Source organism: Phasianus colchicus, chromosome 9 (assembly GCF_987193195.1).
Source record: "Phasianus colchicus chromosome 9, bPhaCol1.hap1.1, whole genome shotgun sequence".
Lineage (NCBI taxonomy): Eukaryota > Metazoa > Chordata > Aves > Galliformes > Phasianidae > Phasianus > Phasianus colchicus.
Genome location: NC_143444.1, coordinates 9971199 through 9995861, shown reverse-complemented (window position 1 = coordinate 9995861; position 24663 = coordinate 9971199). Strand labels below are relative to the sequence as shown.

General features: G+C 39.4%; 2 protein-coding genes and 1 long non-coding RNA gene across 3 annotated transcripts in view; 1 reads left to right on the top strand and 2 right to left on the bottom strand.

The window, feature by feature from the left end:
* Positions 1 to 20676, top strand: part of LOC116230384 (uncharacterized) — a 32320-nt gene extending 11644 nt beyond the window's left edge. The window contains exons 4-5 of the long non-coding RNA XR_004167215.2: positions 17615 to 17813; positions 19338 to 20676. This is a non-coding gene — a long non-coding RNA (uncharacterized LOC116230384). The remainder of the gene's footprint in view (positions 1 to 17614; positions 17814 to 19337) is intronic.
* RGS13 (regulator of G protein signaling 13) lies at positions 4503 to 11839 on the bottom strand. Its single transcript, XM_031595502.2, has 6 exons — positions 11715 to 11839; positions 11385 to 11475; positions 10677 to 10745; positions 7984 to 8045; positions 6769 to 6935; positions 4503 to 4910 (listed from the first exon to the last, which is right to left on the bottom strand). The coding sequence occupies exons 3-6, from the start codon at positions 10739 to 10741 to the stop codon at positions 4713 to 4715; spliced, it is 492 nt and encodes a 163-aa protein (XP_031451362.1). The 5' UTR covers positions 10742 to 10745; positions 11385 to 11475; positions 11715 to 11839; the 3' UTR covers positions 4503 to 4712.
* Positions 20677 to 20871: 195 nt separating the features above from the next.
* On the bottom strand, positions 20872 to 24294 carry RGS1 (regulator of G protein signaling 1). The gene is made up of 5 exons (XM_031595788.2): positions 24061 to 24294; positions 23606 to 23689; positions 22896 to 22957; positions 22154 to 22317; positions 20872 to 21566 (listed from the first exon to the last, which is right to left on the bottom strand). Exons 1-5 carry the CDS (start codon positions 24162 to 24164, stop codon positions 21381 to 21383), a joined length of 600 nt encoding a protein of 199 aa, XP_031451648.1. The 5' UTR covers positions 24165 to 24294; the 3' UTR covers positions 20872 to 21380.
* Between the last annotated feature and the right edge of the window lie 369 nt (positions 24295 to 24663).

Here is a 24663-nt window from a genome sequence, read left to right as displayed (position 1 = left end):
TTTATCAAACCAGCCTCTCAACAACTGCTATAAACTTGTGCTAGTATAGCCAGACAGTCCTTGGCAGTGATCTTTCTTTTGCTGATGTGAAGTACAGGTGGGGTAGATTAGCACCTTTATACAAAAGGCAGTAGATGTATTCTGGTTGGTTGACTTCACTTGTAAACCTTTTAGATGCTGGGTAGAAAAGCTATATTTTTTTAATAGCTCAAATAGCTGGCGGAGTCAGTGCAGACACAGAAATGAAAAAAAAAATTATTCAGAACTTATAATAAATAATAATAATAATTGCCCAGATTATTTAGACCATTAGCTTCATTGTTGTGCTGTACAGTCATCAGTAAATCCAACTTGCTAGAGGCAAAATGATTAGCATGTTTGGGTAAAGTCTTCCAGCAATCATTAGCTCACCATTGAGCTCTCTGGTTGACCCTTTTGTTACAGCTGGAAGAGTAGGTAATCTGTTTGCTGGATTTCCTTTTTTTTATGTCACTTTTGAGGCTGAAAAAAAGAAAGCTCCCTGAGGTGTTTATAATGTTATACCTTAGCAAATTTACTAGACACAATTATCTCAGCTAAGCATTTATTAGTCTGTTGGCAGACAGTAATTAACAGGAAACAGTGATGTTTCTAGTGTTGAGAAGAGCATATAATTATTACCAGAGCATGTGAATGGTAAGCTTAATAACTGCAAGTGTATGAAAAGCTGCTTTTGGTACTTTGAATAGGAAGTTATCTTCTTCCCTTTTCTATTGATGCAAGTCAAATTACAGTTCTGCGCTGACTGCATTCACCTGCTTAGCAAAGGCAAAGCAGACCATGATGTAGTAGGAAGGAAATACCTTCATAAAATAGAGCACGTAACTTTTTCTTCTGAGGAAAAATTAAATACCTTGTTCTTATTTGCTCACCTGTTGTTACTGAGGTGATTACTGGAATTGCCGTTTGCAGACAAGGAGTGTGGGAGAAAAACCTATTTGCCTTGGCTGGTGCTATGTGTAGCAATAGCCCCAGTGATGGATGTTCTGGGAAATTTGACTTACCAGTCTGCTACTGATAGGAGCTAGAGGCAACTGTTTAAATCTGTCACTAGATGTATGCAATTTTCCTTCAGGACTTGGCAAATAAAATGAGAATTTGTCACTTCTGATTGTTGGTGCTTCTGATGTTCACGATATGCAATCTTTCAGCTGTGCTTTCACATTGTACTTCAGGCCTTTCTACCAGCAGAGCCTTGTACCACAGATTACTTTGGCTTTTAGGTTTGGGCTCACTTCCGACTCAGTGAGAAGCACTGCCATGAATCTGTGGGGTAAATGAACCCCAAAGGGACAGGGCTGTGGAGAAGGGCCTGCAGTCTCATCTCTTGCCCTCATGCTGCAGAGGCTTTTTTTTTTTAACCCACTTACCTCCCCTATGCTTTCAGCATGTGTTCTGAATGTTGTCTGCAGGACAACCCGATAACTGGTGTTCACTGCTACTTGCTCAGTTTCCATTTGCTGGAAATTTGGGCAGCTCTCCATTGCAGAGGGTAAAAAATAAGTATTCTCTGTGCCAGGTGATGCCAAGGTATTTGGATAGGAAATAGGATGTGTGCTCTTGCAGCTTCTGAAGACTTGTTCTGATCGAGCTCTTGTGGGCACCACAGAAGCCCTTCACTGCACTGGATGCAAATTCTTTTGTTCTTAGTTGCATCATGGCATAGTGGAGAATCTGTAGGCTTGCAGCCGTTCCAGTGTCTGCAGGGTGCATTTGAAAGAAATAAGAACATTACATCAGGTAGCTGGCTGCAGGAAACCCAAGCCAAGCTTTTGAAATGACATATGACTAATCTTGGTGTTTAAGAGGAGGAAAAGGCTGGGGAAAAATACTTGTTGGTAATCAACTAATTCTGCAGAAATGTGGGCTGAGGAATACTGTATAGGACACACATGAAAGAGCACTTAAATGTAATATAATTGCATTGTAGAGCATATATAAAAAAATCATAAGATATATAATGTTTGTATATAATCTATATATACATACACACAGAGGACTATCTTGTAAAGCTGTACAGTTACCCAGTGCTACAGGACAACTTATTAAATGTACAATTCTATGGAGAGAGAAATAACCACTGTGAAGCTTCATTGCAGGCTTTGGGCATGCCTGCATTAGGATGCAGCCTTTGCATAGGTAATACCTTACCCATGTAATCCTGTTGCCTAACTAGAGTATGCAGGAAAATGTTATTTTTCTTAGATTGCACCCTTTCTCCTGTGTCTAGTGAATATTAGACCAAACTAATTCCTGAAGGGACCTATGACTGCAAGGGTGCTTGGCATTATATACTTGACAGTACTTGAAAATGCTGAAGTCACTTTGTTTTTCTCTGCAAACATAAGCTCCTAAAAATCCCCTAATAGGTCAACAGTTTCCATGGTTGATTATAGTTAACTGTTAAAAAGCTTTTCACTCTTCTACATGTTATCCTGCTTAACTTTGAAGAAAATTTGCCACTGGTTTTGTTGGTTTTTTTAGCCTCATTTTGTGCTTTTACAAAGTAAGAATGAGTGAATTCTGCCAACTCATTTGTTTCTTTTTTCAATCTTTAGGTCTTCTCAATCTAAGCTTTTTCAATCTTAACAAACAGCATATTACAATGATTAATGTGAGCAAACACATTTTAGTGTTGTCTGCTAGGGGGAAGCACATCTGAGCTTGTCCAAGTGCTATTAACGAGGCTGTTAAAAGCAGTGAATTATTGCTGCTGTCTTTAGTTACTGTTGTTGTGAATCGTGTGACTTGATGAAATAAACTGTTATTGCTGAGCAGCTGTAACACAAAACAAAAACTGAGCAAGAGATCTTTGCCTGTTAACAATTAATCTGTTTTGGGAAAAGAGTGATCTCTTCAAGTTGGGGGGGGGGGAACAAAAACTTTGCCAGCTCTTTCATTTCCAGAAGGAGTTCTTCAATTTAATACAAAATCAATGGTCACAGGCAGGAGCATGTGTTGTTAAACACGTGATTTATTAGCAAAACAAACACAAGACATTTTGCGGCGTAAAGTGATCTCCTGTCTTTGTGGATCTTCTGATTTCTCAGTGTTTTTGCTTCTGGATGATCTCTTTGGTGCTACGATGCACCTGCACGCTGCCTGACCAGTCTGGTGTGTGCTTGTTTCAGCTGCTTAGGCTTTTGTCACATACCTGCCTCCCTGCAGGAACTGCTTCTAAAAAGTTCCTGCAGCATTTCTTTGCTGTGAGTCTATGGCATCTGCAGAGTCTATTGAGCCCAAGTCCAACATGAGTCAAAAGTTAACAAGGTGCCCTTGTTGATTATGATTTTATGAGTTGAATGATCACACCTATCTAGGATAATGTTTTTATGTAGGATGAGTACAATCTTTGCTTACAATATTGTGGTTACTTTATTGCCTTCTGTGCTACAGTAGATCATACTTAGAATTGCTTTATTCTGCTCTACGCAAGTACACAAATTGTAGCTTGAGAAGTTCATAAAAATGATGTGTGAGAAGAGTTTGTGGATCCTTATATCTGGTGTATGCCCGCTTTTGTTCAGCTGTTTGTACCAGAAGGTGTACACAATTGCAAATTATCACACTTAGCACCAAGCCAGATACCACATGTAATAGCTCTTGATAAATGTTCTGAGGTCATCAGTAAGCTGCTGTCCCTCTTCCCAAATGTGGGCTGTGTTGAGGTGCGGTGTTGGTGTGGTAGGCCTAAATGATGATGTACTTATTTTGGGGAGGGACTACCTGAACACGTTCAATCTTACTGCACTGGATTAGGAAGCAGAAGGCAGATGTAGTTTCTAATTGATCGGTGCTACAAAAGGGATTTTTTTCCTTGTATATCTGCAATCTATGTTTTCGTGCTTGTCTTGTAAGGAAAGGGCTTATCCATTCTGGTTGAAGAGGAGAGAAGAAAGGAAAGAGTAAAAGCTTTCTCTGTAAACCAGAGAGAGATGCTTGCTCATGTTACAGGACGATATTCAAAGACAAGCTCTCCTCCTACCTAGTTATTAAGGAACCTGAAAAGGAAGGGAAGTGTCTGTGTGTCTGTATCCAGTAGAAAGGACCACATGCTAATGGGTTTTATCACAGGAGATAAATTCACTGGCACAAGCTGTATTGTATATAGTTCTGTACACCATCTTTGTGACATATGTTGTAGACCATAATTCAACATAGAATTGTATAATTACTCTGCCTTCTAATTTAAGATTAAATGAGCAGCTGTACTTCACAATATCTTTGGTTTATTTCTTTTACTTTGGAAGAAGATAGGAGTAAAACAATAACAAAAACTTGGTGAATGGAGCAATGCAGATTTTTTTTCCTCTTCTAAGTTATATGCAGCCAAATAAACATTTATTTTCCAGCAGCAAAGCTGCTTTTTCAGACCTTCCAAAAGGAAAAACTCCTGGAAATGTTGCCAGAGTTGTTGTACATCAATAAAAGACTGAAACTTCACTTTTTTTTTGACTGAAAATCTATAGACTTTATTTATCACTTCAGGGTTTTGGTGAGAAGAGAGGGGGGGGGGAAAAGACATGGGAAAAGAGGGAAAGTAGTTCTTCAATTCTGAGATCAGCAGAGCAGTCTAACAGAGGATTATTAATATTAATGTATTGTGATTTTTTTTTTGTTTACTTTAAGTCTTAGAAAAGCTGTCTAGAGGAGGAAGTTTTCAGCCTTTCTCTTTAACATACTGATGGAATATTGTTATCAGTTCGAAGTCTGTATTTGAGCTGCTGATAGAACTTTGACTCAAGAAATCGAGGGTAGGAATCTCTTTCCATATGCATGTAAACTACTCGTTGTGCTTCATCGAAACAGGACTCTGTTGGTTCCTGTAGGTTCCTCACAATTGATTTCTTCACTGGGCTGTCAATGTTAATCTGAAAACACAAATCAGCATTACTGAAGTATCATTAAATATTTGCAAAGGAAGGTTGAAGTTAAATGACCTGTACTGAACGTCTTTTATTTCTGTTTTTACTTTTGTGTATTTTAAAATCAGCACTTCATTATTTATCTATCGCAGCAGTACCTTTCTCATTATGATGTCAGAAAAATCTAGTCTTTGCAGCTGGATGGGGAACTTGCTCTTCTGGGGAACAAAAGCCTGACAGACTTGGAGCTGTCTAAATGTCCCAGTCTATCGCATGCTCTTAATGGAAAAATATATATGTATGACTTAAAAGAAGCAGTCCTGAGGCTGTAGGCTATATAGAAAAGCTGCAGGAAAAGCTTTTTTTTTTTCCCCAGCATCTTAAGGATGGAAAATGTATGAAGTTATATGAAGTTTTTGTGAATCTGTTAGCTTATGATGAATTGCGTTGTTTTGTTGGCTTGATTTGGTCTCTTTCCTCTGAGAGGAGAGCTCTAAAGATGTGAAGTTTGTGCTGATGTTGCTTATGGGCCAGGGTGTGGCTATTCCATAGAAGTCAGTTGCCTTCTTTTAATTTAAATTTGAATAAAATATAATATTAAAATTGAATATTAACTGTGTCAAAATTCTCACTTAGCATCTACCTTTTAAAGAATGGTATCTAGCTCTTGTGTTAATAGTGAATATAGAGAAAAGGCAACCAAAGTGTCCTGAAAACCTAGATACCTAGGCAGCCAGTAGCAATATTCAAATACGTAATATTGTAGGGGGGGAAAAAATACACAACACAACTCATTTTTAAACAACTTGTTGTTAACTATCTCGATTTAGCCTAGATTAATGGATTTGTGATCGGCAATACTTACACTTCTTTCTCAAAAACATGAATGCCTTGCTGAGTTTCCTATAGCAGGACATGCTACTATTATATACACACACACTCATCCACCCCAGTAAGTAAATAAAAAGTCTAGAAAAAGACAAAAATGAATTATACTTTCAACTGTGTGTTAAAACCAACAGTCTTCAAACTTCCTCTACTTCTACATTAGTGGGAGTGGTTTAGTCATTTAAAGGAGCAAATGAGCTCAGCCAGCATCTGGAGACCAAGCAGAGCTGGGTTTGGTTTGGTTTGGCCTTTGATGTCAACAGAGTGGCTGTGTTTTGAGATTCTGTAATTTATTTATGATTGTGCATACATAAACCAGAAAATAATGAATGCAGATCCTTCAGCTATGTCATTCTGCTGGGACAGAGGCAGTAAAAGCCAGTATTAACTTTTTTCGAGGAGGGTAATAAGCCACACAGGTTTAAGTCAGAGAGCAGAAGCTTTTGAGGAGGAGTTAATTTTCTGCATGGTCACCTGAATCTTTTTTTTTTTTATGCACAAATCTTCAGTATTTTCCCTAAACCTTATGGTGCTGCAAGTGTTTAACTTATTTCAGAATCTATCAACTCCTTTTCTAAAGGGACAGGGCTGAGTGGAGTTCTTCATTTGATTTCTGTTTACTCTTGCAAAGACCAGATTAATATTTGCATGAGGGAATGGCACTGTTCAAGATCTATCGAAGTGAGATCAATGGCCCATGGATCTTTAAAAGAACAAAGATCCATGAATTTGGGTCTTAATGTAGCTGTGTATTTACATGCATATATGGTGTGTGGATATGTATGAAGCATTTTCTTATAGACAAAGCAGTGAAGGAAAGTGTTGATATTATGGGTACAGAAGAGTTTTAGGAGGATGAACAGGAGTCTCCAATCACTTTATGAGAAGTTCTAAATATCTGTTGCATTTTATAAGCTACATTACACTTGAGACAATTCTATAGAGGAAATAAAAAGCTCATGTTAGGGTATGTCACCTCTTTTGGAGCCTGGGGTTGAATGTAATTTGTAAAAAGTTTCCTGGCCACATAAATCCTTTTTCTCTGTGATGTGATCTTCTTATAAGCTTCACAAGCAAGCCAGAATTCTATGTTTTCATCACTGTGCTCTGTCTTCAAGTAGGTCTTGTAGATCATTGGTCCATCTGTAAACGTTTTGAAAGCCAAACTTCATATACATCATACCATGTATATAACCTTGAGAGGCCTTTGAAGGTAGTAGAGATATTTATAAGGTAGTGTGTATAACTGTTCTACATCTCTAAATATTCTTATTGAAAGATTATATCAAAGTGGGAAATCAAATGTACTAATTCACCCTAGAACTCTATATTTTGACATTGCATTTTGCTATGTGTGCAGAACTTCCTTTCAACTTCAGCATTTTGCCATTCAGGAGCACTGAAATTTGTGCTAGGCACTGTCTGAGTATTGCTGGCAGCCACAAGTGTTCAACTTCAACAAAGTTTTCCTGTTGGTACAGAATTTTGAGTTTCACTTAGCTAAAGATGACGTGTTGTGATATAACAGAAACTATGGACTTGCACCCAATTGTTGCTTTTTTTTAATAAAAAAAATGCTCTTTCTCTGCTTTCCTTACAAAGTGTAGCCGGCCAAGTTGGTTGCTGTTAAATGTTTTACTTGTAAACTCTGCCTTTTTCTTCATAGTTACAAATTCTCATTCTGTTCTTCTCGCTCTCAATACTTCACTTAGTTTCAGAATAGGGGCTACCCTCAGAAATAGTTTTGAGAAGTCTGTGCTGTGGCATAACTCTGGTGACAGTCTTGTGAATATTAAAGTTCAGCAGGGATGTGTCAGTCAGACTGCAAGCCATGCAGAGGAATTTGGGACTGCTCTGAGCCATGAATGAGGCAAGGGGATAGTGAAAGGGAATATTCAGATTTTCTGCTGTGGCTACAGTTCTTGCTATATGAAGATCTTAGTTGCCTTCCATGGCATGACACTGTACAGAAGTGCCATTAGCTACGATGTCTTGGCTATACGCAGTGTTTGCCAAGTCACTTTTGCTTTCGGTTTCTTCTGTGTGGTGTGTGGTAAGCACAACCCCCTAAGCTGTTTTTCAGTAGCTGCACGTAAGATAAAGCACACAGCATACTGCTTGTCTCGCTGACTGTGCTCCGTAAGAAGCTTTTTCAGTAATCCAACTGGGATACAAACGTGCATTTACTTACGTTTACTTGTTATCAGCTTTTCAAAAGACTGGGACCACTGTAGCACTTCATCCAAAGACACCCTTTAGGATAAAAAAAAGAGAAGATGATTACAGAATTAGCCATGGCTCAAACATATAAATCATACATAATTAGTTATTGAAAGTCTGTTCCCTAATTTAAATGAGATGTATGGATCTTGTATTTGAAAGAGCTTTTCTGTGTATCTTATGTCTTGTGCTTACTAAGCACGTATTCTCTTCAATACAGCATATAGTTCCATCTTGAGGTGCTCCTATCTAATTCCTCTGGAAATAGTATTCACTGATTTAGAGTTGTGCTCAGGTGAAGCACGTGGTAAGTAGTGACTTTCTAGATTGTAACCAGTTTGATAGGGGAATTATGTGATTGATTATGCAACGTTGACACTTGTATTTAGTAGCACAAGACTTTCAGGGCCCAGATTCTTACTGTAATTTTTAAATGATCAAGTTGCAGTTAAGTTGACTTATCAGTTGAGAGCTGAAAATAAGCTCCAAACCTAACATAAATACTGAATGCTTAACATAACCTCAGCTGTAAGGTACATCCTCTCCATCTCTCTCCAGTTGTTTACAGTACAGTAGGACGTGCTATTACTAATCTAGAAACAGTTCTTGAAGATGAAACCAGATATCTGTTTGTTATACTCAAATGGCAATTTCATAAGATTGTCGGAGTTTCCTGCCTGACTCTGGGAAAAAGTATGGAAGCGGTGAGGTGAGAGACTAAACATAGGAAGGTAAAACAAATGTTTGATGGCCAGACTTGTGCACGTTGCATCACTTAGACCAACTGATTTTTAAGCCTTGCAATTCTAGGAGCTCAATGCTAGTAACTTGGAAAAAATGCTCCCGCTTACATTAGTAGAAGAAAACACAGGGATGTATTCCAGTGAGTGCTTTCCACTATGAGTCAGCCAGAATTGGGAAGAGAGAGCTTCTCCGAGTGCTCCCTTTTCGCATGAGGTATAATTTTAGTGATTCTAGAACTGTAGCATGTAGAAGATACTTAGCACCTCAGAAGAGATATTCACATATCTCCATAATGAAAAGCAAAATCAGCTTAAGTATGAATGCTACATGTGGCTTCATAGGCTTCTGCTGCACTACAGGCACCAGAAGTTTTGTAGCTTTCAAAACTGGTGATTACCCTTTCCTCTCTAATTCAGTAGAATTCTCTGACCAAGTGTACTGAGGCATACTGATTATTGTGTCAGGTTTGTGTGATCAGAAGTATATTAATACAAATCTTATTGCTATCAAATTATAGTGTTAGTAGCTCTTGGCGATATGTTTAATTCTCATCAAAAGTTCTTTTTTTCCCCCTCCCACGTGTTAGTGGCTCTCATCTGTGGAAACTTGTGAAGCTTGTTATTGTGGGAGGTGAGAATCTTTATTCATCTGAATGTTTCCTTTCCTTGGGAGCCACTTCTGAGTCGCAGTCAGTGTTACTGATGCAGATAATTTTTCACTCCTGTCAGCAATAGAATTTGTATATAGAACAAGTGAAAGTCTTGTCTGTCTCACCGAGCATCATCAGCAGGGCCACCTTATTTCCATGTCTGATTATTTGCCTTTAGCATTAATCTTTGAAGCAGAAAGAACATGACCTGATGGGGCAGCTGCTATGAAGGAAAAGCTTTTTACTTTTTTTTTTTTTTGCCTTTCCTTTTGGAATCATGAATGTTACTAAGGGAAATGTGAACAGTGTTATTAGTGCCAGTCTCATAGCTGCTGTGCTGACTGTGGTGTTTTCACAGCTCTAATTGACAAGATGATTCAAATTGCTGGAGAACATCTATTACGCTGAGAAACACGAGTATTCTCCACAGTTATCTGAGGCTTTATAGCTGGGATTCCATTTTTTAACATGTAAAACGCTATTGCCAAGCCTTGTGGGAGCTGTAGTTTGTTTTTATTCTCCCCCAGTGCCTGGGATTTCCCTGGCTGCACTCCATCAGTATCCCACAGATTGAGACATTGTTGTGTGGAAGAGAAGTCCTTGTCCAGGAGACACTTCTGGAAATGCTCTCTGGATTTCTGCTGAGCTGTCACTTAGCCTCACACAAATGACAGTCAACAGAAACACCTCAGTATTGCTATGGAGGATGTATTTTTCTCCAGTCAGTAAAAAAAAAAAAGTAGTGTCCAATCTGATAACAGTTCTTTGGCGGCTGTTTTGAATAGAAGCTTTTTAGCCACCCTGATATACAACATGCTGACCAAAACTTCTGGCTATGCCTGGCCTCCAATGAGCTTAGATGCAGCTGATGACTTGCAGGAGGCACTGCTGCTCCTCTTTTCCACTCCACCGCACAGCTTCGTGTGTAGAAGGGCACGCATGGATTCAGTCTCTGCCAATAGTCTGAATTCTTAAAAAGAACTGGCACAAAATAGGGCTTATAGATTCTTTTGGGGCATAAAACTGAGATTAAACCAAGGATTAGGTCAGGCCTGTGTGTAATGCTTAAAAGTTCCCACTAGGATGCACCCCATTTCCAACAGAGAAGTGCTAACTTACACTTAATATACTGCAAAGCAGTTAGCTGCATTGCAGTTGTGAAGAAGCTGCACGCATCTGCATGATTTTAGGCTTGTAAAGAAAACTCATAGTGAATTCTGTGGGTTTTATATCTCTGTACAGCAGAATGTAAGAATTGTGTCATTACTTACTTAGAAATGATCCCATTTTCTTCTGCTCTGAATGTCATGCAAAGCCAGCAAGTATTTGGACTCATTCTCCTAAACATGAAAACTATGTGAGTTTTAAACTTCCTATACTGATTTCTGACCATCTTAAATTCTACTTGTAATTCAGTCCTCCATGTAGCTACCTACTCTAACAGCATTCTTATTTTAGACATCTAATCTTTATCATATTTTATTTTAAAGCTTTTTTGAAGTTGTGGCTGAACCATTACTCCAAAATGTATTTTTGTAACATGCAAAAACTTAGGCAGTTCAACAGATATTTCTAAAGGTGGGAAGAAATAGAGCTGATATTTTCTTTTCTTTCCCAACTGTGAAAAGAACTTTAAAACAGTGAGCTTCACCAAAAGGAAAAGGAAAATAAGGTGGTTATTTCTTTTCTGAAAGGACAAATACACCTGGATCAAGAATCAGAGCTCAGTGTAAACTGGACAATGTTCAATAACTGAAGTACAAGGCAATAATTTGCCACGCAGTTACCAGCTAATCAATACTGATTAAATATTGCTCTTACATTTCTTTTCATATAGAGATGATGTTCATGAGAGCAGGCATGATTTGTACTTAAGGACAAGGTTGTTAAGAATATATTTACATACACACAGAAAGACAACCAAACATGCAAGAAACACAGCAAAGAAAGCAAAACAAATCCCATCAACATTTTCTGACCTGGATTATATCCCTCTCCGTTTTCTTTCCAGAGAGATCAAATGCTGTGCAAAGCTTGCAAGGGATGGAGAGTGAGTTTACATAGATCTGCCTGAAAGCATATCAGTAAATCAGTTATCTTGCACATTATTTATTTCAGCTCATAGTTTCTTTCAGGTTTGGGTTTGATTGGCATATACTATTCTGTCAGCCTAGTTTTCCTTCCAACTCAAACATGATAAAACAGAACAAGGCCATATCTCCCAGTGCAGCATTCTGAACTCTTGAAATGATCCTGGTCTTAATCTTATTAACATCCAAATCCAGTTTGATATTACATGAGAATCTTACCCAGTAGATTTCCTACAGGATATCGAAGCTTCTTAACTTCCCTTAGTGTGGTACTGCAGCTGGGCTGTTTGTGCTCCAGCACCCCTGTAGGACTGCCAGTGACTGTTGCTCATTTCCTACTTTTGTGGAATTCTCTGAACTGCGCTCTGCTTGTTTTCTGTATAACTTCCTCTACATTTGCCTATTCATATCACTAGTATTTACAGTGATCTCACCCTCTGCATAAAAGGGGGATTTTAGAACAACATAATATTCTATATTTAAAATCGTTGCACGTTAAATTCTGGCATAGAATCAACCATCCCCCACTGTCTTATTTTAGTCTTTACCTAGTGCCCTCCTTTTTGTATACCTTCATGTTACATTCACTGGTCACTGAAATACAAACAAAACACAGCCTTTGAAACCTACAGTTAGTGCTGCATGGAAATTCCTCAAAAATATGAGATCAAGCAGTAGTTCAGCTTCTTCCATCTAAATTCAAAGTGTCATTCATTATCTTTTTTTCTTAAGGTGAGGAGTCACATTGTGTAATGAGATATTGTTACTCTGAGGAACGTTTTAAAGCAGAGTTTGAGGTTTTAAAGAAAATACTGTGCCCCAGAGCTGGCTATGTACATGCATTTGCTAGCAAAGACAACCAAGACTTCATAATTCTCTTTACATACGAAATATTTCCAAATAGGCCAAGGTACAAAGTGTGCTGATCTTAGTTTTTTTAATATTTTATCTTTATCCTTGGGTTTGCTTCATTCCACAGAAGTATGTAGTCTGTACTCCATCAGTTTGTCACTTGTTACTGCTGGCAATGATGTTATTCTGTAAACAAAACAGATCCAGCACACAAAGCTACTACGTGCCCTCGTGCAACGTGTGCCAATTTTGCATTGGCCAAATGTCACAAGTACAGCCTGTGACCTTGTCTCTGTTTGTGCCCTATTCTACTGTTGCAAATGGTAGCACACGTACGTCATAACTTCTCTGCTTTGGTAATTCAGCCAGCTATTTGGAGGCTGCAGGAGCTGTTTTCAGCTGGTACATATGAATGTATGATGAGTGGGGAAGAGGATATTATGCAACATTTTTTTTTGTAATAATTCACAAGTTTTTTTGATATGTAGGACCTGTGCTTTCCACAGGGCCTTAATCAAAAAGAATGTCACATGGCTACAATACTTGCAGAGGAATTACTTGTCTGATAAATGAATCTAAGACTTGAGAGTATTCACTTGTGTACAAAATGTGATATGATACCAATCTAGAGTGTTACCTATTTTTGAGCTCCAACACATTCTTTCATAGAATCACTACAGTCAGAACAGACCTCCAAGATCATCCATTCTAAGTGTCCTCTTGTCACCCATATTTCACTAAACCACTTCCCTCTGTACAATATCTGAATGTTTCTTGAACACATCCAGTTGTGGTGACTCCACCACCTCCCTGGGCAGCCTATTCTGTTTTGATTCACAGCGTCTGTATGCCAAGCCAGTGAATTGTAAGCTAACCCATGTCGCAGGTTTTGATGCACCACGCAGGTTTTAGCAGAGCCTTTGGGAAGAAACAGCTCAAGTTCTGCTCTGTTGCCCTTTGTGATGTCATTCAGACTTATTTGTACTAGGAATTTTACATGAAATATTCATACATAAATGATGAAGAAGCTGTTTATACATCAGGAACACTTCTTAAAATAATGCCTTTGCTATTTTGAAGCAACTTTACGTGCCAAAAGTGTTTCCTTTCTTATGCTGTGCTTGTAAGCACGAAGCATCATATCTACAGAAACTCAGATATCCTTCCCCCTGGTTACAATTTTCATTTATTAGCTGCATTTGTAGAGATAAGATTCTAAATTCCTCATGTGTGTGTTTTTTCTTTATTTTCTTGAAATGCAGAAGGTCTTACTTCCCTTTGGCTGTGTCTGCTCTGCATGTGCTGGCGCCTGTCTCATCTCCTTCCTTATATGTGCCATAGGCAAACTGTGCTTGTGGTTTCTATCAGGAACAGTTCTGTTGGACTCTGCACCACTGATAGAGGCTGTTTGCTCTGAAGTTATCTGGATGTCTCTGCAGATCAGCTACAATGAAATTAAGCTTTGTTTTACTTCATTTAAATCTTTCATGAATTGTCCAAGTTTGGTGACTCATATTTTTAGCCAAGATCTACAAAATCTGAAGTCCATGCTGAAACAAGGTGCAAGCACTCTTGCACTACCAACAGGCTTGGTTCTCTTGCATTGTGGGGCAAGAATGTTATGGGAGAGCTCTGACCCATCAGTGTGAGGTGTGTTACGCTTATAACCAGTCAATGTGGTAATGTGTGCAGTCTGAGTAATGGCACTGTGGAACTTCACTGAATTGTATGAGGTCCTTTGGTATTTTTCTCCTAGCTGTTGCCCAGGTTATGACCTCATGTTAAACTAAGATTCAAATTATCTGTACCTCATTTATTCTTTGTTGAAGTGTTTGCAGTGGAAGCAGCCATGCAGTGCTGCTGTGATCAGAGCACTGAAGCTGCTCTGTTTGTCTCTAGTGGATTGTAGTGATACCAGGGCTTTGGGAATCAGCATTATCTCGTAGGATTTGGGTAAATTAGCAGAGAGGTGAAAAACTTCTTAGGAGGTTGACAGTAGAAGGCTTTCTGGGGTAGTTGTGACTTCTGGGTACTTACCAGTGCCTACACTGGACATGATGTATGGGTCAGGAGTGAAAGACTGGCTTTGTATATCTGAAAGTTCTTTTGCATAACCTTAAATATCTTTTAAGGCAAGATCATTTCCTAGTGAACTTAAACTATGTAGTGATTAAGTATTGTTCATGAGTAATTAGTGACATTGCGATCAAACATCTTTTGCAAAGTAGAAGAAAACCACAACATGTCACTGAGGAAGAGGTTGTCTGATCAAGCCTGTGTTATGCTTTCCCTCTTGTTACATGGATATTCCACTAGATGTCATCTGATATCACTCTGAAGAAGAAGATGCAAGTAATCAGTTCAAACAGGTCTCATGAGGATGGATGTAGGTTTCTGCAGGCCCTGGGGAAACCCTCTGATTGTGATGAATGGTCTTACCTAGCCTAAAAGGGATTTCTTATCCAGCCAGGAGAGAGAAGGGGACAAGCAAGTAGATGAGGCATTTGTTGGACAGGCTGTCTAACAAGGCTTCTGATACAGCCTCGTTCATTTGAATCCTTAGATTGCATCATTAGGGTGCAGAACTGTGGTGTTGTAAGGGTAAGTGCTGTGTAGGAGCCATTATGCCTGGTTCATTCAGTAGTTGAGCTGGATGTGCTTTACAGGAAGAAAACAAAGTGAAGGAAACAGAAAAGCCAAAGATAGAGAGAAACAACTATCAAGCCAGAGCTGCTTAACTTGTCACTTACTCTGGCTAGTTCTTTTTCCAAGGATTAAATATATTGTCTAAACTAGCTGATACTTGATGACTGATTTTCTTGCAATTCTTTTCTTGTCAGCAAGGATAATGCTTCCAGACAAACTCCTGCTCACAGATTTATATTTCTTTCCATTCTTTCCCATGTTCACTCATTAAATAGCATCCTTATTAATTCCCGTGCTTTCTCTTTATTCTTCTTTTGCTCTTACAGTCAATCTTTCCTGTTTGTGTTTCTATTTTAATGCTCCTCTGCTCATTAAGCACCTCGCCTACCTGAACCTGTTTCACACCAGTGAACTTGGAAGCCCTGTCTGCCTCATTCTCTGTATTGTACCCGCTCTTTCCATCCACCCACACTCCATTGCTTGTACACTGCTACTTACCCTCCTCTTTCTCCTACAGTACACCCACACAATGGCATTCATGAATACAGGAGCACTGCTTGCTTGGGCTTGCCTTGTATTCACATCCTTGAGGCTCTGTCTTACAAGGGCAAGTAAATAGGAGCACTGAAGGTGTGCCAGTTGGTTTAGGCTCACACTCAAGAAAAGACACTGAGAGGCCTTTGTTTTTCCTTGAGGAGCACATGAAGTAGACGCTGTGATCTATGTCCTGTCGTGCTCTTCACTGAATGCACGTAGTATATAAAAGAAAAATGGATCAAAAGTCTTGCTTTTAGCTTAGTATGGCCACTGAGTTTTCCAGTCATATGTTTTAGGCTATACTTAATGTTGTGGCTTTGACCAGCCACGTCAGGGACCGGTTCCTTTGCTGGGAACTTTCTTGCTATATATCTGGAAATAACCTCAAGAAAAGTTAAGTTCAGCATGCAACAAACATCCATTCCCAGGGCAACAGACCCCTGCAGTAGACCACAATGACCAATTGTCTGCTATTAAATGCGTGGTGAAAATATACTTTGCTTGTAGATAATAGCAGGCATGGCTTGCTAGTGTTTGCTAACTTGAAGAATGGAAATTGTTTCCATAGTTAGGAGTTCTTTGGGCTTTGCCCATAGAGTTGGATAAATCTTAAGTTGTCACTGATCTCTGTGAACTTAAATAAACCCCTGCTTAGTGCAAACAGTCTGGAATATTGCTGAAAAGTCTAGATAGAAGTTCTGAAAACCTTCACTCTATCATATGCTATAAGCTTTCTCTTCCCTTTTTCTTCCTAAGAGCCATGATGTCATTGTGTGAGCATGACGTTCTGCAACTGGCAAAGGAGAGGAGGAAATCATATGACTGGGTGCTTGCAGTGCTTTGAACACGAACATTCAGCCCTCCCATTCAGTCATGCTGAATGGGAAAAAGTGGGTGCTGTGCCCCTACACTGACACTGCACTCTGTCTGGCTCCTGTTAGTGAGCTCACACATCTCAGCAGCTCATCAAGGCTACTTACATGGGCATCATGTGAGTGGATTCATTTTGAAGGCATTCATTCTCAGTGGCTATGTCCTCATTAAGAGAATTACTGTAGTTTGTTTTTAGTGTCAATTTACTGATTGCTATATGCTTCAAGCTGGTCGGAACATTTGACTTGTTACCCTGGGTCTCCTAACCCCCTTTGTTCATCCCAGCACAACAGCTCCCAGCTGGCCACTGAGTTCTGTTCATGTATTCTATTCTCACTGTTTCTTCAGACTGGCATGAATAAATGCATTGCGTAGCTTAACCTCAATGCTGGTCAAATTCTGTTCAATAGCAAGTTTCCCTTCTGTATATCTAAACCTATCTCGACTTTTATAGTTGATGACCCATACAGTAAATACAGTACAGATTTTTCCATAAGTCTGGAAGTACGAAGTATAAAACTCATGTGCTTATGAGTTATTAACACAGCATGTTTATTCTGTTTTATTTTTAAAGATTGTCTTTTAATTACAGAGCACAATAACTTGATAACATAAATAAAAACCTGTGACTCTCATAACCAGAGATGTCGGATTTGTAGGCAGTTGTAACGTCATTTAAGTGCTTTGGCTGTGTAACAGACTTAGAGTGACTGATTTGCTTTGTTTCCTTCTGTGCACAAGACTAAAGCTTTGCTGGAAAGTTTACATTTCTTCATTTCTTATGGAAGTTATCATTAATTTTATTAGTAAAAAAGGCCGTGTGAAAGCTGGCCACCATCACAGCTCAGGTTAATGCTTTGGGGTTGTGTGGTGCATAGGCTGCTTGAAAAAACAGAAGGCACTTGCTTTGCTCAGTGCAGTTTTAGTACTGGTGATCTTTGGGATTTGCCAACTGCTTTCTGGTGCTGTTTGGAAAAGTGAGTGGGAGCTAAGTTTATTTCTAGAACACATGCATCCATGCTTGGTAGGTCTTAAATCTTTGTGACTAAGACCTTTTGAGCTGTAGTTGTCTGAACAAATGAGGGGACAATCTTAACACTGACTTTGTTTTTGAGCATACAGGAGAAAATTAAATCATCCAACGAATAGTAAGCAAGAATTTGTTTTGCAGTTTCTACTCGTGTCTAATGAATAAAATCTTCCTTTCACAGAGCTTCGCTCATAGAGATTACACTCCAAGATAATCAAGCCATATTTCTGAATGGAAGATGAAAACATCTAGTTTTTCCACCTATTGTCATCTGGTCTTTGCTTGTAGACCCATTTCACAGCCACAAAGGAGACAATGACATCCGGAAAGCCCGTTACTTGAGAATGTGGGCACAGACAGATGGCATTTAGGAGACTAAGGTGACGAATTTGTGGTGTTCTTCACCATCTCAGCTTGGCATCGCCTTTAATTTCCTTCCTGCTATCACGTGCAGTATGCCTCCAACAACAAGTTTAATATACATGTCCTTTCATTTCATATGAGAGACTAATACAGTGTTATCCCATAGTTTCAATTCCGTGATAATAAAATATCTATTTCAGGGAATATATTTTCACTAGTTTGGAAGGATGAGAGACTAAAGTCAGGCTTCCAAATTCAGATTCAGCAAACTTGGCCTCTTGAGTCCTTCCATAATGAGAACTCTCTGCAGCAGTGAAAAGTTGACTCACCTCAAAAGTATGCCCTAAGATGGCACAACGATTTTTCTACCCTGAAACCCTGGCAAACAATGAAAAAGTTTCCATCAGCAGTGGAAGGGAACTCATAGAGCAAAGTCTGAGTCACTGCTATCAAATCATAAAGCTTATCCCTGCACTGAATCCCATTTTCCTGTGCTGACCTGTATCCAATCAGCAATCTGAATCAATGGTTTTTCTTAGAGTCTGTGGACAAAACTTCAAGTTTTCTTTCTTTTACTGTTTTTTTTTTTTTTTTTCCAACAAGGAAAAGCTAAAGCAAAAATAAAAATAAATCAGCTAAGCTGTTTGACACATTAAGTGTTTTGTTGTCTTGCCTGACTGAGCCTTCAGGCATGCAAAAATTCAATTCACTTTTGCACAGAGTGATTCTGGAAATTTTTAGCAGGTAACACATAATTAATGCAGTCTAGAATATGTTTAAAAAGAGGACAGTTCCCCCACAGCTGCCTGCCTAATTTACAAGGGAGCAGCTGGAGCCTGTGCTCACAAATAATGGCTGTGTAACAGGGACTGTTTTGGGAGAGTCTGCCACATTCTGCAGGGCTCAGCCCACAGCTGTGACATCCATCTGTGGCCCTGGGGCTGTTGGTGAGCAGGGCTGGGAGGAGGAGATGGGTAAGAAATCATGGATGAACTTGATAGAGTACGTTTGCCTTGTAAGTGAACCGAGGGTCACAAAAAGCAGTCTTTAATCCCTTCAGTTGTGTTTCTGAACCCCACAGAACTAGATTTAGGCAGTGTTTCAAGGGAAGAATTAATTGCAAAATGAGCGCTGCATTTTGAAAGAGATGTTGCAGAAAAACCTGCAATAACTCTTGGGTGTTTAAAAGCATGTCAATGAAGTGTCTCAGAATGCTTTGTGCATTGTTTCAGTTGTACCATTGAACTATCACTTATAACTGCTTCTCTTTATTAAATGGGTGGCTATGGACAGCACAGTAAATCTCTGTTGAATACTTGGACCATGTTTAAACAACCAGCTTTGTATGTCCCTGCTATAGCAACAGGGCTATAATGCTGGGCTTATGACAGCATCCCAGAGACAGTTTTGGGTTTCTGCTGCGCTGTTTATTCTGTGACAAAACTTGGTTATGCTGCTAGGGCCCCTGGAGTGGGCTGGGATGTCTCTGGAGGTAAGAACCCAAGCAGCTGACCTGTGTAGTTCTCACGTTCTTATTGCAGAAGAGGTGTGGGCAGTGCCAGCCCTCTATTGGAGTGAACAGCGGCTGCTGTGGAACTCAAACCCATGACAATGCTCCAGGGCCTGCCTTCTCGCCATGGTTGTACCCAGCTCTGAGGATTACATTGAGATGGAAGTGTTATACCCACCATTACCCCATCCTGCAGTCTTCCCGGACACAGACAACTTCTGACACTCTTCCCTGGCATCAACAAGTCATTAGAAAATAGCAGCCCTACCTCGCCATGCTATGTATGATTTTGGACAGAAGGGTCAAACAGATGTTTGGCAAGATTACAGCACAACTGTGAAACTGCAGTTTTTGGGGTATAAATTAGAGTTTATATAGGGTCTATATGAGTTCAAGAGGTTTAAGTTCAGAAGAATGGCATCACTTCAATGTAGTTTCAGTTGTGAAAGCAGCTGATGTGCTTAACAGGCTTTGTGGGAGCACCTGTAGTGCTGTGACAACATCCTGTGACGTGAGCAGTGGAAGTAGACAGCTTTGAGGAGGTAACCAGTGCAGATGAGACCCGGTTCCCTAAGCACAAAGAGTGCAGGTACTCTTATCTTTTGTGGCTTTTAAACTATGTGATCACTTGTTTGTCCTAACATGCTTACCACGTACCGTGAGGATACCCTGGTGTGGGAGGCAGAGCTGTTTTTTGGTATCAGTTAGTGTTAGAAGTGGAAGGATGTGCTGCTGTGATGATGAGGTGATGGTGACAGCAGCTGCCACACAGCTGTGCTGTGTCCGGAAGAGCTGTTTTCCTCCCCTGGAGGCCCGAAAGTCCCCAAAGGGCGGCAGCAAGTCCCCAGGAGCTGATGTCTGTGGGTTTGCAGCTGCTCTATTTGATATAGAATAGCTTACTGTGCCTGACTAAGCTCATGTTATTTTTGGAAAAGTGAGAATCTCCAGGGGTGAGATCAAGTCTTGTGTTGCCAGCCACGTGACAGCTGTCTCTCATGACAGTAGCTCATCAAGACCAGGGGACGCTTGGGTTTATTTTCATTATGAACTCTATTGTCACAAGATCTTAATCACTTCAGGCGCAGGCACTACCAAACTTGTACTTACATAGTTTGTGTATAACTGCAACTTCTCTTTCCTTAGTCCCATGACAGTACAGACTACACATAACATTGCATATTTTACAACAGGTTTACAGGGTAAACTTAATACAACATTTGCAGTGAAATTAAATGCCCGTTGTTTGCTGTCGTATAGTGCTAATACCACAAGTAATGTGACTGCTGATCAGTTACCATCTCTCTATGTAAGCAAGTGTGATTGATCTGCTGTGCTCAACACATCAGCATTGAGCTGGATTAACTGTGAGGGTAGTGGTGAGATGACTTCTATATTTGAGGTTTGACTCAGGTGCTGATAGGTGGGGGAGTATGAAAAAGAGATAGGAAACTTCTGGATTTTTTCAGTAGATTTAATTGAAAAGTTTGCAATAAATTAAACAGAAAATGTACAGAAAAGATGCTACATGTGTTTGTTGAGCACAAACATAATAAAAGTACAGCTTATATAACTTAGAATATACCAATTTTAAGATGAGTCAATATATAATGTATTTACATCACACAATATTATCATGGAGCTGTCTAACGCTTATTAACACTTCACAGACTTCAAAAAGCCATTGCACAGTCTCATCTGAGCCTTGTCTTGTTATATATAAAATTGTCATCCTTATTCTTCTGAACCTTCATAATCTTTTCCCATCAGCAGTTCTTTGGGTTTCTAACCCTTGGTTCAACATTCACAGTAGAGTTCAAATAATAAATAGCATCCATATCCTGTCTTGATTCCATGTTGTAAGTAAGGAGAGGATTTTCACCCCATGTTGCCTTCACACTTATAACAGTCTTGTTAGCTCTCATCCTGCATTTTCTTGCCCACAGAGCTGTTTGCATCCCTCTTGTACCACCTCCTAAGGCAGGTGTTCTCTTTGCTGAGATCCAACCGCCCCGAAGAATGTGTTCACAGAATATTTGACACAGAGTCTACTTGACTCTTTCTTTTCTCAAACACATTATTTTGAATTGCTGGTCTGCAGCTGATTCAGAAGGTTCAGGTAGGTTTTGGATTTCAAGAATCTGGGATATGAATCCCTTTCCATGAGGATGTAGACAGTTCTCTGGGCTTCATCAAAACTTGTGTGAGTTGGGTCTTGAGCCCTTTTGGCTGTTGCTTCCCTCATCTGATGGTCAATATTGATCTGGAAGGGGAAAAACAATTGTTGGTGACACATTAGAAATGTATTCTTTATCTGTAGGTCGGTATTGACAGTACATAAATTCCTAACTAAACAATAGAGAAAGTAGTAAAACAACCTCTAGTTAAACCTCAAGTTAAAACAATAGGAGAAATCTTGTGTAGGACGAGTCTCCAGTTAGGTATGCAATTGATATACACAACTTCTAATTCTCTAGCATGCCCCCATATTTGAAAGGACTGTAAAAATCCATAGGATTCCTACTCCCGAAGCTCACTTTCAGGTATCTGACTCTAAGCACCAGCAGTAATTCAAACTGAATTTCTGAACTCAGCATCATGTGCTGAGCCACTGGCGCTGCTGCTGAGCTGTTGCTCGCACTGTAGCACTGCCTGCATCCTGTGGCTCTGATTGTGAGCTCTTACAATATCACAGCTGAAGCACAAGCACGCTTGAAAAACATGTGGCTGGGTCTTCTTCCTGTGTAACTGAATGAATGTATGCACATCTCAGAGAATGCTACCATTATCTGATTATTATTTTTTTTTAGTATCCCTGTAATGAAACCATACAGGTAACTTTGAACTTACCTGTTTAATAGCATCTGACTGAACAAACTCCTCGTAAATCCTCTCTGCTTTGCCATGTAAGTGATCAGCCTTGGTTTTCTTGTAATCTTCACAGGCCAGCCAGAACTCAATGTTCTCCTCGCTGAACTCAGACTTCAGGAACTCCCGAAAGACACCTTGACCACCTGCAGCCAACATGAATACACACAGAGCATGATATTTGTGTCTGGGGATGGTGAAGTAAAGAGTTCATAGCAGGAGTTTAGTTGAAATCTTGAGTATAAAATCTTGATGGAAAGCTCTGTTCTTTCCTCCTTTTACATTTTACAAATATTCCAGTTCCAAGGGTAATGGGACTCTTCCTAATGATGTCTAGGGCCTTGTAGATCTAGAACTGGGCTATCAAATTACATCCCTGGATTCTAGCCTTCCCTAAATGGGCTCACCTAGGGTACAGCTATCAACAAAATTCCAAATTGAATTGGTGTTGTATGCAGGCTGAAAACTGGTCAAAAAACCATTGTTCTGGGCCTGCAAGGGTTTATTTACTCCACTAGGAGTAGGAAATGAGGATATAGGGGAACACAATACCTTAGAAGGAAATTAGAACATAGTAGCTGAGAGCTGAGAATAACTAAAAGGCAACAGGCTGTTCCCTGTCAGTGTTTGCACAACACTACAGCTTTTGCATATTTGGTGAACTTTAATAATAATAATGATTCTTCAGAACAAGAACAGTGTAAAACCTAAGTAATGTACTTACTTTGGCTGGCCAGGAGCTTTTCCAAAGACTGGGACCACTGTATTACTTCCTCTGCAGAAAGCCTGAGTTGACAAATGAAAGAAAAGGTTTTAGACAAGAAACCACATGTTTTCTTTTGTGTGTTTAAAGGAGACAGGTTTTATTATTCTATTCCAGAAATATGTACCGTGTATTTATTAAACTTAAGGCTTTCTCAGTGCAGATGTGGGAGCCCACACTGAGAAACATAAGCAGAAAAATGGAAACGCAGAGGTTTAAGGGTTATCCTGATTTCTGTTCCCAGGGAGATGAGCTTTTACTGTGACTATCAGCAAATAATTTTTTATCCTTGCTACTTTTTCCATATTTTTGAAACGAGGCTTGTAATTCCTCTGTGATTTTCTTGTGTGTGAAGCATCCTTCTTTGTAAACTGTTATAGAATGAGTACAATATGCCTCTGAATGAAAGAGATTTAAGCATGGTGTCCACTCTCACACCATTTGATGAAAACATAAGTTAAGAAAGAGCTGCTAATTCCATGAATAGTTTCTGCTTCCTAACATTTTGGACTCTTTTGGAAGTCCTAGGCACTATTATTATACTAGAAGTAATTTCTTGGTGTAGAAGTAGGATAGAAATTATTAAAAAAAAATATATATATATTATTTAGTAATCTAACTGTAGATATGTTTAAATTTTTCTTTTCTTTTCTTTTTTTTTTTGTACTTACATGACATTCCTAGAGTTAGAAGACTTGATTCCAGATTCAAGATGTGGTACCATGCACTTCAAATAGTTCTTGAGATCTGCACCACTGAAAACAATGAATAGACATTTGTAATCCATTGAAGTTATAGATGCATTTCTATTCTAAGTGGATTCCTTAAAACTTAAAGGCAAACAGCTCCATCCTATGACTGAAGTCTGGAAAGTCACATATCCATATCCATGTAGTTATTTTTAAAAGACTAAGAGACTCCTGGTGTCTCCAAAATCTCGTCCTGCTTACTTAAATGATAGAGCTGGTTGGTATTAGCTCAAGCTGCTTTTAGCAATGCTATAGTCCTGGCCTTTGGGAGGGCTTTATGGTCCTTTAGCCCGAAAAAGGCGCGAATTCTTTATCTCAAGACTTAGTATTATTTTCATTTCTAATACATTGAAGTTTATACTAAGATATATACTTACAAAGCCTTTTGCTTCTTTTTATGGATTTTGCCTTCTGCGAGCTTGCAGTCCTCCTTTCCATTTAATTCAGTCATGTTGTTATGGGAAAAAAATAATCCTGGCATTTTACTGAACTTTGATGGGAAGCGCCTCTTGCAGCGATAATCCTCCAAGCACCAAATGTCAGTTTGCTGCCTGCTGCCGCCTTTTATTGACGCAGGCAGCCCCGCTGGTTGGTGTGAACAGATCTGTTTATCATGTAGCCTCACCACAAACTGTGGAAGTTCCCTTTTTTTCAGAGCGCGGTGACGTGAGTCTTTTGAGAAAGAAAACAGGCAGCAGTGTCTCGTGGTTGAGGTTAAACCGGATGAGACTGATTTACTTTAGGTTTGTTTTGTGTGTCCGCGATACCGAAAACCCCAAATAATATCCCCTCTAGAACTTTGAATTCTTGCCTTTCCCTAGTGAATTCAAATCAGTGTTTCTCCTTGAGTTCATCTAATGGGCCCCAAATATTGCAGTTTAATCTTGAAAACATTCACCTGTTATGCGTCTGATATACCACATGTGTACTAGAGTTGCTTGCTTTTTGTGGGTTAAAGAAAAACTAGAACTGTGTACTCT

Bases quoted from the DNA above. Each gene is read 5' to 3' on its own strand.
- RGS13 (XM_031595502.2), bottom strand. From the start codon at position 10,741: ATGAGTCCAAATACTTGCTGGCTTTGCATGACATTCAGAGCAGAAGAA. The intron at 8,046-10,676 runs GTAAGTAATGAC...TTTATCCTAAAG, and splicing joins GAAAATGGGATCATTTCTAA to GGTGTCTTTGGATGAAGTGC. The intron at 4,911-6,768 runs GTGACATACCCT...TTGTGTTTTCAG, and splicing joins AACCCCAGGCTCCAAAAGAG to ATTAACATTGACAGCCCAGT.
- RGS1 (XM_031595788.2), bottom strand. From the start codon at position 24,164: ATGCCAGGATTATTTTTTTCCCATAACAACATGACTGAATTAAATGGA. The intron at 23,690-24,060 runs GTAAGTATATAT...CATTGTTTTCAG, and splicing joins AAAAAGAAGCAAAAGGCTTT to TGGTGCAGATCTCAAGAACT. The intron at 22,958-23,605 runs GTAAGTACAAAA...TTGTCAACTCAG, and splicing joins TCTAACTCTAGGAATGTCAT to GCTTTCTGCAGAGGAAGTAA.